General features: G+C 40.1%; 1 protein-coding gene across 2 annotated transcripts in view; it reads right to left on the bottom strand.

Annotated features, from left to right (window-relative positions):
* Window positions 1–2,320: 2,320 nt before the first annotated feature.
* Window positions 2,321–13,624, bottom strand: part of LOC122808972 (immunoglobulin kappa light chain-like) — a 308,520-nt gene continuing 297,216 nt past the window's right edge. Inside the window, exons 7-8 of one of the 2 annotated variants that reach the window (XM_044080136.1) lie at window positions 5,193–5,258; window positions 2,321–3,506 (exon numbers count right to left, since the gene is read on the bottom strand). In XM_044080136.1, the coding sequence (XP_043936071.1) occupies window positions 3,493–3,506; window positions 5,193–5,258 (80 nt within the window). In that variant the 3' untranslated portion in view covers window positions 2,321–3,492. The remainder of the gene's footprint in view (window positions 3,507–5,192; window positions 5,259–13,624) is intronic. The other variant, XM_044080137.1, reaches the window with a different exon arrangement.

The following is a 13,624-nucleotide window of genomic DNA, read 5'->3' as shown; positions in this document are numbered from 1 at the left end:
TTTTTATGGAGGTTTCCTTACTGGGGGTGGGGGGGGATGTGGATGTTAAGGGTGATTAGCTTATGGTTAGACCTGACTAACGAGGGGGTGACCATAGGTGTGGAGCATCGATTTCCCATGTTGGTAATGACCAGGTCTAGGATATTGGAGCCCCTGGTGGTACTATGGATTAGTTGATCCAGGGCGTTGGAATTTATGAATTCCAAGAACCGTTGGGCAAAGGTGTTGGTACATGAGTAGTTTTGCCAGTTAATGGCAGGGTAGTTAAAAATCACCCAGTATTAGGGTGTTTGGTTCTATCTTAATATTTTCCAGTATGTTTAGAAAGGTGTAGTGAGAATCTTGGGGTATAGTGGGGGATCTGTAGCAAGCTACAGTTTGGATTGCAGTCTTATCTAGTGTTAGTTGCACCTGGAGAATTTCAGATGCATTGTGTTGGGCAACTAGCCTGGAGGTGTGAATATCCTTGGTGAATATTGACACTCCTCCACCTTTAGTGTTTCAGTCCTGGTTTGGTGGCCAAAAAGTGAGGTAAGAGTTGCAGCCTGGTATTGCAGGGGTGCTCTCTGGAGCCTTGAACCAGGTCTCAGTTACTGCACAGATATCGATGTTCTCCATTTTTAGGAGTGCCTCAAGAGAGTGCATTTTGAGGTTTAGACTACTAGCATTGAGTAGCATTACCTTCAGATTTTGCATGCTTGTACCTGTTATGGTGGTGGTTTTGTCCTTTGAACTTTGCCTAAAAAAGGCACTATAGGGGTGGCAAGAGCCTTAGGCAGTAACCTGAATCCCAGGGGCGACAGGTGCAGACCATCTCTGGCAAAGCATCACGGTCTGCCAATCATGTCATCCCATGCAGACAGATACTGGATCCCCTTTGAATGACACCAGAAGCTTAGCCAATTGTTGAAGTCAATCATTTTGTCCTTATATTGTGGTATCATTCTGGGAGAAGGCAGGATGCTACTCAGGGCTAGGGTCATACCTGCCTGGGCCACATGATCCGAGCACTATGATTGTACATGTATAATACAGTCATTTCTGCTCTATCAATTGTTATGAAGGATAGATCTTCATCACTATTAGTCTTTTTAATTCTACTGTTTTCATTGCATATTAAATTCTAATTCAGCTGGCATTGTAAATTCACAGCTTGAGCCATGTAGTCAAAATCTGTCTTTCTCTTCTTTTTTCTTACAGTAATGACACCAGAAGCTTAGCCAATTGTTGAAGTCAATCATTTAGTCCTTATATTGTGGTATCATTCTGGGAGAAGGCAGGATGCTACTCAGGGCTAGGATCATACCTGCCTGGGCCACATGATCCGAGAGTTATAATTGTACATGTATAATACAATCATTTCTGCTCTATCAATTGTTGTGAAGGATAGATCTTCATCACTATTAGTCTTATTAATTCTATTGCTTTCATTGCGTATTAAATTCTAATTCAGCTGGCATTGTAAATTCATAGCTTGAGCCATGTAGTCAGCATCTGTCTTTCTCTTCTTTTTTCTTACAGTAATGTGCTTCACTCCTTTCACATTCAGTTTTGATTTCTTCCTTTTCACCTGCCCCTTGCCTCTTTTTTCTACCTTTTCCATTTGAAAGGTAATGCCTTTTTCTGTAGACTGAGGGTTTTCCGATAGACAGATATATTCATTCCCTGTCACCAGTGTGTTACATAACAAAGCAGAATCCTTTTTACTACATATTCTCTTTCCTTTACAGTCATTAGTCAGCTTCTTTTTCTTCCTTGTTATTTGTTGTGAACTTCTTCCTTTCTTTCTTTTTTTGTTTCCTTCTAAACAAACCAGATCCTGTGATTGCTGAGTACTTGCATCCACAATTCCATACTTCTCAGGGGCATCATCATGTTTCACAGGGGTAGAATGTACTTTGCAGAAAATAGATGCATCATTTCCTAAATCTGTTCTATTTGTTCTATGCCTAACATTATTTTGGTCATCAGGCCAGTCATTAATATATGATACAACAGTTCTCCAAGCCATGCCAACTGCACATGTGCAATCATCATCATTAAGTTGAGATTTGCTTCTAACAATGGTAAGCAAATTATCCAACTTTTGACACGAGGAACAAAGATCACCAGTGTTATCAGCTGTTACTTTTAAATATGCATTTATTACACTGTACAAGATACTTGTGCATTAGCAAATTATTAATTGCATACTCATTTAAGGAATCCACATTCAGCTTTAAATGAATAAAATATTGCAAAGGAAAAAAAATACACAAAGTCAGTAGCAAAGACTTCAAAGGAACTTAAATCAACTTCTATAACAAAAATTATACCAGCAATATCCAACTAAATAATAAAATAATATAAAGTTGTTCTGATCATAGAAGTTCTACCAACCAGACAGAAGTTGTAATTTCTTTACATCACTATAGTGCACAGTCGCACCTCCATTTAACAGTAAAAATAAATAAAACTTCTCTTACCAGTCAACTCCACAATAAATCATAAACCAAGACAGGATTGTTTAGATATGCTCAGAATTGCAGTCTCTGTAAATTTGTAGCTGTCATTCTATGTTATGTGAGTGGTGGCAAAGCCCATCACAGCACTTAGCAGAAGCCCCTCCTATCTTATGGAAGACATTTAGTAATATATGCAGCTCAGAAGTAGCTAGGGTAGCTAGGATTATGTAGTTAGGTCCATGCTAGATCAAGGTTGCATACTGCAAGTTGCACTATGTAAATATGTGGATTTCTCATGAGTCAAGCCCCATGACCTTATGTGTTATAGTAAACAGAAATGTATAACTCTGGTAAAGGGTCTGCATGTAAGCCAGTGATCAATATGATGAATGTCATTAACAAATTTGTAAATCTTCTATAAGTGGTGCTGGTTAGAAATTTAATGTCTGCTATATGCATTGTACATACAAAACTGTATTGTGAAATACAAGGTGGTATTAAAGACATCATGGATGATATAATGGTACATCTAACTTAAGGAAGCTTCAAGCTAGAGATTGTGATGATGACTGAGAATGATGATAATGATGATTGGATCTTCATTTATTTCTCATATTTTGAAAGGAATTAAAGCAGTTGTCAATAACATTCAAAAACTGACAGAAACAGTCATAAAAATATGAACATTTACAAGGTAAAAGCTAATAATGATGTATATCTTTTAATATAATTTAACAATGTCATTTTCCATTCAAAGAGGTACGCCCTTTAATACATTTTTATGATACCATTTTCCTTTCAGTGTATTAAGAAGCCATTTTTAAAACAACCCGGTTATATCATAAGCAGTACAGGTAAAAACATTTGCATGTGAAAATATGACATCATTGATTCTATGCTGCAGAATAGCTTACAGAACTCCATTATTTGCATGCTGTGTATTTCAGAGGTGCCATTGATGCGCTGCTTTTTATACTATCTTTTGTCAGTTTTGTAACCTTTTTTACTTCTTGGGTCATGGGCCTTAAAATATTCCTGCTCTGCATCTTCATTTGTATTGCCCTACAAATACAGAGACATTGTTAAAGACATGCATCTTAAGAAAAATGCTTCCCATCAAATAACACTATCTACATTTTAGGCATTATTGTAACCAGTGATGGGATATTATTTCAATAATCACAGGATCATGCCTGTAGTTTAGCTGAAAATGACTTATCTTCAACATTCCATATTCCTTAAATATTTTCCACACCACACAATCATTTGGTTGCACAATAACTTCACTGTGTTTACAAAAAAACTTTAAAGCAGTTTTTTCTACATCAAAAGCAAAACACTATTATTATTTATTCATAGGTTAGTACTGGGATAACTGCCTTTAAGAGCCATTTTAAGCCTAGCCAATTATCCTCTGTGAGATTCAATCTCTGTACCTTGCATTTATAAGGCAAACACCTAAACCATTAGGCCACCCTCCCAACCCAACATTCAGATCAATTTTCAAATGTTCAAATGACTCATGTAGCAGCAGTAGCCAATGAAAAATAAAATGCCAATTCATTTCTGCTAAAAATGCTATATTTTGATATCAGCCAAATCTTTATGTAACAATAAGCTAAAATGTTGGCATATCCCGATTATTCAACTGCAAAGTACATGTGTTGAATGATAAATAATATAATGCCTTTGATAAAAAATAATGTTCTTAGTTCTTTAGATATATAAACATATTAAATGTCTAAAATCTGCAAATCAACTATATACAGCTATAGCCACATATAAACAAGTGCACATGCATTTCTTTGTTGTCATCTATAGTATTCACACATAGAAAATACATATTACTGAGGATGATGGACTCAGCATATAGATAAAATAAATGCACAAGTGCACCTGTTAATTACAGAAAGGAAATTATGCTGATGATAATGAAAATGCATGCGACTTAGAAGGTATAACAGTAGTTTATTTAATTGAGAGCATATATGAATGTTTTAGTCTTGTCCTGTTAGAAAAATATGAATAATTGGAAATGATGTTTGCAGTTAACTAATCCACTGCATTTCTTTCTGAAGTGTCAGAAACTGACAAACTGTGCTCTTTACATGTTATACTATATCCATTCATGTTCCCTTTCTACATAGTAAGTGCCCGAGGACTGTTGTTATAAAATATATATTTTGCAGCATTCCATAGTCTACAAACTTCAATATAAATTATTCAGTGAAAAAAATCTGTACGTCATAGAATAATACAGAAAATCTGACAATGCATTTTGGTCTGTTTTTATATTTTGAAACATAAAGTATCTTTGCAGTTTATACAATTTGATTTAGTAACAAGCCACATGAATATGCACAGTATGCAATGGTATTTTATTTATTTATTTTATTTAACTAAATAAGCACATTACATACAGGCGCCCCTTTTTCAGTGATGACCAAAGAACAGTCTATGTTAAGAAATTTGCTCTGAGTACATAGCAGACAAAGTTAGGCTAAGACTTCAAACTCTAGACTCATAGTAGGACTTTGTTAACAGATAATAGCTTTGTTCTCTTTACTGCCTGCCAAGCAGGCAGATTCTGACAAGTGTTTGAACAAAAGAAAATGGTTTGAGTCTGAATTGTAGATTTTGGATAGCCATGCTACTTTATTTTTTTTCTGCTTTAGAATGTACCAATTATTATATGAGATGTGTATTTTTTTATCATTTTGATATTTAAAATCAAGAAATTGCACCTACTGATATGTACAGCTGTTGCCTTTTTCCATTTGTGTTTGGTGGAAGCAAGCATTGCACTGGATGGCCCTTGATAACAATAAATAAATATGTGAAAAACTAATTAAGATAAGTAAATTAAATTAAAAAAATAAGCAAGCACTCATACAAAATCTACAAATGAACACAAGTATAAACATATGTGCATTCAAATATTAAAATAATTTATTTTCAAATATGTTAAAATAAATTAGAAAGGCTTTGAAAATTCTGCCCACAGAGCTTATTGTTAAGGCATTAAAGTATATACTTTACATTAAGAATAAAATATACCATATTCAAGCAATGATCTTGCAATATTATAGATATGTGTTTATTTTATGTTTGTTAATCTCATAGATGAGCTTGTCAAGGAACAATTTTCTCAGCCATAACCAGAGTCAATTGGCTGTAACAAACATATAAATAAGTGCCATCATATTTTGGTAATAAATTCAAGGCTAATTAATTTCAGTAATGCAAAAAATGCACAACTGTGTAAGCACATTTAGTACATGAAGTGCCGATAGTGCAAAGCTGCCAAAACAAATTCTGTGATAAAGGCATGCCGACATAACTCAATAAAGACTAGCAAGAAAACAATGGGGGTAATTCAGTAATGCTTGCATGGAGCTAATCTCCATGTAAGCATAGTGCCATGGCCCAAACACGGAGTTAGGAGGCAAAGTGATCCAGGAAGCAAGGCTGGGGGCATCCACAAGCCTCCCAACACTATGCTGCCATGGGTGTGATAGTGGAATGTAAATCATCTCATTTGCTAGTGAAAACCATGCAAATGAGGTGATTTACTGATCCAGGAAGTAGACAGGCATCTGTGTAGCGGCCTTGTCTGCATTACAAATGTTTGTGGAAAGTAACTGTGTAAAGGAGTGGAAAAAATGGGGCAGTGACAACTAAAAGTAAAGCATGTATTAGGTGCATTAGGCATGGTAATTGGCAAAACTATGGCCATTGGCATGTAAAACTGATGCAAAATGCAGAAAATAAAAATTTTTTTTTGGCACATATGCCATGTTTAGGCGGAGCAAAGTGGTGCCCAAACATGTGATCTTGCAAAGAATAAAATAAAATTAGTAAAAGGGGAGTAGTAAAGGTAAAATGAATTTCCCCATTATACTGGCCAGCATGCTGACTCATACAATGGCAGGTTATAGTGGTTGTTAAGACATGGGCTCCAGTGTAGTGCTGTAACTATGGTATATGCAATTAGGTGTATGCAAATGAGCTAAATTTACAGAATAGCAAAATGGGCAACCGTGTCTGCAGGTACTTAACAGTGTAGGGGCTACAATATGGTGGTGTAGGCAGAAGAGGCAGCTGACATGAAAAGGGGTGTGTCATGTTTTGTGTAAGCTCATTGGAGCTCTGTGGCTTCAGTTTGCCCTCAATTAAACACAGCTAAGCATGGTGGAGGTGTCTGTTGCTGCTTAGTTGTGCTTAGCTGGTGAGAGAAATCCTGAGCATACTCATCTACAGGGGAAGACCCTTTCTGCTCAGCAGTGTTTACACCAGCTCTGTTGCTTAAAGCTGAAAGAAACTGGAAGAAAATATAAAAGGAAATAGACAAAAGGCAATCAGCTATAAATGACTAATAAGGCCTCTGCCACTCACAGTGGGTCATTCAAACTCCTCTGTAATGTAGTTGGCAAGAGGAATATATTATAGTTAGCCAATCACACAGACTGCATCTGCAGCACACCAATATGAAATATGCAGACACCCGTCAATCTGATTTCCCCGCATACTCTGCGCCATTGTAGTACACACTTGGAATTTTAACTGACAAAATAATAGGGGCTGCTGCTGCTTTGCTACATCTCTACATGCTACAGACTGAGGGCAGTGATGAGGATGATGCTGACAACCAGCCCAGACTTAGGAGGAGACGAGTGTTCAAACCCAGGGTAACCTTTCAGGGGCTACATGAGCTGGAGATAGAAGAGTGCTACAGGGTGGAGAGGAACATACTACAGCAACTTACTGAGCTCTGCCAGCCTCACCTTAGACCCAGAGCTAACAGAGGGAAACCCATCCCAGTGGAAGCAAAGGTATGTGTAGCCTTAAGAATACCAGCTACAGGTACTTTTCAAAGACCTACTGGGAACATTATAGGGATCAAACAGGCATCCTCATCCTAGGTACTCCACCAGTTCCTAGATGTCATGCTAACACATGCTAGTGAGCACATTTATTACCCCAACACCCCTAAGGAGAGGACCACCAATATGCATCTCTTCCACCATGTAACACACTACCCAGAGGTACTGGGTGCTACAGACTGCACTCATGTGCACATCAAAGCACCACCCAGTGAGGAGGGCAGAGTCTACGTCAGCCACAAGGGCTATCACTCCATGAACTGCCAGGTCATTTGAAATGTCCAGGGAATTATCATCAGAGTGTGCTGGCAGCCCTGGCAGTTATCACCACTCCCACACCTGGCATGCCTCAGCTGTACCAGGCATTTGCCAGGGGGGGACATCCCATATTGCCCTCTAGTGGATTATGCTGGTTATGCACTGGAACAGTGGATGATGACACCTATCAGAACTGTATACACACACACACACACACACACACACACACACACACACACACACACACACACACACACACACACACACACAAACATATACACACACACACTGAAGAGCATCATAATGAGCCACACGCACAAACTAGGAACATCATAGAGCATGTGTTTGGGATGCTCAAGTCACGGTTCTGCTGCCTTGACATATCTGGTGGAACCTTGCAGTAATCTCCAGCCACATCTGCGCACATGTTCATAGTATCTGCCATGCTACACAATATGATCCCGTGGAAACAGATGTGGCAGGAACATCATAGGGAAGGAGGACACAGGCCCCACCATTGCTAAGGTCACCACAGGCACAGGGGGTCTCGGAGGAAAAACCCCCTCAGCCTGTCCCTGTAGGCAGACATAAGCATGCCCAGTATGCTCTGGCCTTAGCACATACACTGACACCCTAGGGGCTCACAGGCTGACACCTCACTCTGACTTGCACACACAATAAAAGGGATGCCACACATATCACAATCATTGTACCTTACCATGTATAGGCTGTGTACTGAGTGCATCAGACAGAGTCAGCCCTGAAGCACTGTCGTCCTAACTGCCTCAGGCACAGGGTAAGTAACTCTTCTTAACAACAAATGAATGGAGTAGTAGACTATGTAGCATATCCATGGTATCGCTGCATGTATGCAAGGGAATGAAGTGTGCTACCGGGATAGCAGCAGACAGGATTACCAGCAGCTACCTGGAGATGGCACATATGTGATATATCTGCATTTGTTGAGTGTGATAGGTATATATATATATATATATATATATATATATATATATATATATATAGGTAACATATACAAATATATCAGTTATAGACAGGCAGAGACAGGGGAGGGAGAGACAGACAGAGATGGATAGAGACAGAGAGAGAGAGAGCTAGACAGAGAGAGAGAGAGAGGCATAAAGAGAGAGAGACACACACACACACACACACACACACACACACACACACACACACCCTGAAAGGCATAGCATGATGTCCTCATGCAGACAGTTCCACACTGATAGCAACAACTGGCACATGCCAGTATGAAGGTGGCTTCCATTGTGTAATAGTATTCAGCTAGAGGTTGCAATCTCACCTCACCTGCCGTGTGTGTGTGTGTGTGTGTGTGTGTGTGTGTGTGTGTGTGTGTGTGTGTGTGCGTGTTTGTGTGTTTGTAGGTTAAAGTATTTTGAGCCCTTTTCCACCCAATAGGCTTCAAAGCTGCCCCACTTTACAAGACTTGCTGATGTCATCCACCTTGGAAGTACCTTTGGATACTCTGTACCTCTATAAGCTCCGTGGTGCTAGTGATAAATACATAGCACTATAGAACATATAAGTAGATAGATATGGCTTCTAATCTTAGTAATGGCAGCTGTGTGTTTGTAGGTTAAAGAGTTTTGATGCCTTCCCCACCCAGTAAACTTCAAAACTGCCCTACTTTACAAGGCTTGCTGATGTCATCCACCTTAGAAGTACCTTTAGTCACTCTGCAGCTCAATAAGCTCCATGGCACACACAATAAATGCATAATACTGCAATATGTGTATCTCAATAGACAGGGGTTCTAATCTCAGCGCTGGCAACTGTGTGCGTGTTTGTAGGTTAAAGCATTTTTAAGCCATTTCCACCCAGTAGACTTCAAAATCACCCTACTTTACAAGGCTTACTGATGTCATCCACCTTAGAAGTACCTTTGGACACTCTTCACCCCTATAAACTCCATGGCGCACACGATAAATATGTAGCATTTTTGTACGTATATCTCAGTAGGGGTACTAATCTCAGCACTGACAACTGTGTGTGTGTTTGTAGGTTAAAGTATTTTGAGGCCTTTCCCACCCAGTACACACCCCATTGCCCAACTTTACAAGGCCTGCTGATGTCATTCACCTTAGAAGTACTATTGGACACTCTGCAGCCCTATAAGCTCTGTGGCACATGCAATAATGATGTAGCACTATAATACAAATATCTAGATAGAGTGTGTGTGTGTGTGTGTGTGTGTGTGTGTGTGTGTGTGTGTGTGTGTGTGTGTGTGTGTGTGTGTGTGTGTGTGTGTGTGTGTGTGTGTGTGTTGCTTATACCATTTTGAGTCCTTTTTCACCATGGTGCCCCCCCCCCATTGCATTACTTCACAGGGCCTGATCATCTCATCAACCTTAGATCCACTGTTGGACAAGTAGGCAGCTCTGTACACCCAACTGTAATACTGTGTTTGTGTGTAAAGCATATACCCTGTGTGTGCTGGTTATACTATTTTAAAGTGTGTTGACCCCCTCCCCATGGCATTACTTTAAAAGGCCTGTTGCTGTCATCTACCTTACATGCACCATGTTAAATTCTACAGGTTGTACCACTCATCTGTACAGTTGTATGCAGAATGTCCCGATGTTTGCAACATATATGTGATCCATCTCTCGTAACAATGAGGTTTTATGACAATCACTGGCAAATACATGACAGTTGCCATAGTTACACACATCAGCTTCAGACGCCATACTCCTCTGAAATGTCATGGTGATGCAAAGTCTGTTACCCTATCACTTGTCCAGGTTTGTAAGAGTAATATGTGAGAACAGTCACTATTTTGGGTGGTTTATTCCATGATCCATGAAAGCTTTCCCAAGGTTAATTGGTGTAAGAGGTTGTGACTTATGTCCCTGGCATATAATCACTGTGGCACATGCGATATGTACGTAGCACTGTAGTACATACATGTAGATAGGTAGGCGTTCTCATCTGACCATTGCCAACTGTGTGAGTGCATGTGTTTCTGTAAGCATATCCCCTGTGACTGTCTTGCCTGTGTATATGTGATAGGTTATACCATTTTGTGTGCCTGTTACCTCCGCATTGCCAACATATTCACATTCCCTACAGATGTCATCCTCCTTACAAGCACAGTTACACATTTCTAACACAAGACACTGTGTCACATGCAATAGTCATGTCAATCTGTATTCTACATAACTAGATAGATAGGTTTTCGATTCAGAAAAGTGTCAACTCTCTGTGCATGTGTGTTTCAATGCATGTCCCGATGCAACAGTGTGTATGTGTTTCAGAAAGCTCCACCATGTTAAGGGCATGTGAACCCCAAATTGGCAATCCTAACAACCCCTGCAATTGTCATTTACTTGAGTAGTAGTGGCAGACACTGCAACACTACAGTAGCTCTGTGGTGATTGTATTATGTATATAGCAATATCATTTGTAAAACCAGGCAGGTAGATGTTCTACTATCAGCAAGGACCAGTCATGAGTGTGTGTGTGTGTGTGTGTGTGTGTGTGTGTGTGTGTGTGTGTGTGTGTGTGTGTGTGTGTGTGTGCATGTACATCCTCTTGCAGCAGTCTAACTGTGTTATGGACACCAGCTCAACCCCTCACAGAAAGACATCTGGTGAAAGTCATAAAGAAAAGTGGGACAAAGACCAAACAACCTTCACATATGGCTGTGACATGCATAGAAAGTAGATATCAGAACAGGTTGTACATTTGCATGCACTTTTCAAACTGTATGAGTTGTTACATGACAATATCCATCATTAATCTGTAAAGGTAGTGTGTCATGATTTTCAGTTTGCCAGAAAACATCAATGTTATGACAAATGGAGGTAAAATTTGTGTCAAACATCTGAACATATGTAGAGGTCATAGGTATGGCAACCATCTGTACCACCCTGCAGGTTGCAGTCCATGTTTGCCAAGATGTGACCTGTGATAACAACTGAAACAATAAAGAGGTCGCAAGCATGTAGGAAAACAAACATTTCATACAATTGTCTACTAACTGCATAGAGCAGCTATTGCACATCCAAAGCACTATAATGTTATGACAAATAGTGTAAGCTAAGGTAATGTCACACAAATAAGGTGTCATAGTAGCAAACCAAAGGAAGCCCTGCATGTTGCAATTGCCGTGAGTATAGTATGTCCTGTCAACTGTCACATTACTACACAACGTGTCCCACAGTCCACATTTGATAAGGTGGCCACCACAATGTGTGTCACCTATGTGTGTGTATTATGTAGACTTGTGAAGGCTCTGTGACTACCTGCTGGCCCCAATTACCCACATGTATATAGGCATGAATGCTAACTGCCACCATACACATATGTAGGTACAGCCTAAGTCTGTGTCAACTGTAAGTATTGTGCAGTCTGTCATTGAGCCGCAAACTGCAGTAAACACAATGCAATGGGCTATACAGTGGGCATGGAATGGTGTCAAGGTCCTGGCCTCAAGCTGAATGTAGACAACAGTGTCAGCATGAAATATAGGAAGGACATGCCCCTAGTATTTCCCACATCAGTACCAAGCCCATATATACACAGACTGCGATGACAGACCTGGGTACTCAGGATGGCAGCAATGTTGCATTCAGGCAACAAGTAGTGGCAGTGGGCAGGAATTGCTTGTATGTGGTTCACCACATAAGTAAAGGGACCCTATCTAGACAAAAGGTAGACATTACCCCTGAATAGTCCTCAGTTAGTACAACAGTATATTAGCAGCATGGACAGTCTGCTATGCAGCTATGCAAACATCTGCAGGGACTATAAAGTCTATGCTAGCACCCACAAAGATCAGCCATGGCCCACAAGACCTGTTCCACCCAGCTAGCATGTAATCAGTACTTCCTCACTGGTGAGCAGTCTGGTTGTCCACATGTACCTGTGGCATGTCTAGATGGCAATGTTGTGCTCAACCCTTTAACAACTGCCCATGTATGAGAGTATAACTCTGTAGGCATTCACGGCACGAGAAGCTTGACTCTCATATGAGATAGTAGAAACACATGCTGCAGAGTTTGGCTCCCAGAAGATGCCCAGTGTTGGGACTACAGTCCTCAAACATGTCAAACACAGTACCATGCATACCCTCATCAACTGCATCTAGGTTGAGTGGATGGAAAAAAACAAAACATCTGTCATTTTTAATTTCTCCAAGTCTTTTGGGTTTCTAATACCATGATGGGAATGGACCCCATTCCTAAGTCAAAGTACGATTAACATTTATGAAATTAGTATTGTTTCACTCTTTGACATTAGCCAAAAGTGGTTTTCGCAGCACACGCAATGTGCCCAGTAATGACTCCTTCTGCAATTTGTACGGTGTTACATAAACTGGTAACATATCTAAATATGACTGTAAATTATTTTTTATAAGACCAGTTGCTCCTACCACTATTGGAACTGTCTGGGTATCTTTCTTCCACATGGCTCTCCTTTCTGCCTGCAGATCCAGGTATTTTATGACTTTGTGTCTCTCTGTATGCGAGACAATGTAGTCACTAGGTGTGGCGATTTCAATGATCAATGCTAATTTTGTCTTCTTTTCTTGGACCACTATATCTCTCCCTGTGGTTCAACCTGTGTCCAGCAAAGGCAGGGGCAGCAGGTGCTGATTGATGATACTGTTGTGGATAAAGTAATGGCTAGGCTTGTGAGGGACCCAGGGCCGGTACTCTAGTGACCTCCTCTGTATCTATGAACCTGAGGTCCTACAGAACACCCAGGTGACATGTATGAAGGCTAGCTGGCTGTGTCAATGGGTACACATGCAAGCGTACACTGTCTGCTCCATTGTCCCTCACACACTATTGCACGCATACGCACCTAGGTAAACATGTGCATATACAGCTGTACCTTGGCGATGAAAAGGTCACTGTGTTTCCACTCTGCCATACTCAGCTTTGGTAATGTCAGCAGCTCCCCAGGCTGTACACACACAGGCACCCAGGACAGAAACAGAATAAGGTATGTGAGACAACAGTCAGTCAGCACTGCTAACAGCAATAATGTATCATGGCA

The sequence above is a fragment of the Protopterus annectens genome, chromosome 8.part0 (genome assembly GCF_019279795.1).
Source record: "Protopterus annectens isolate FY-2018-M chromosome 8.part0, PAN1.0, whole genome shotgun sequence".
In the NCBI taxonomy this organism is placed as follows: domain Eukaryota; kingdom Metazoa; phylum Chordata; order Ceratodontiformes; family Protopteridae; genus Protopterus; species Protopterus annectens.
The sequence above is the reverse complement of the archived record's forward strand: the minus strand, read 5'-3'. Positions and strand labels throughout refer to the sequence as shown.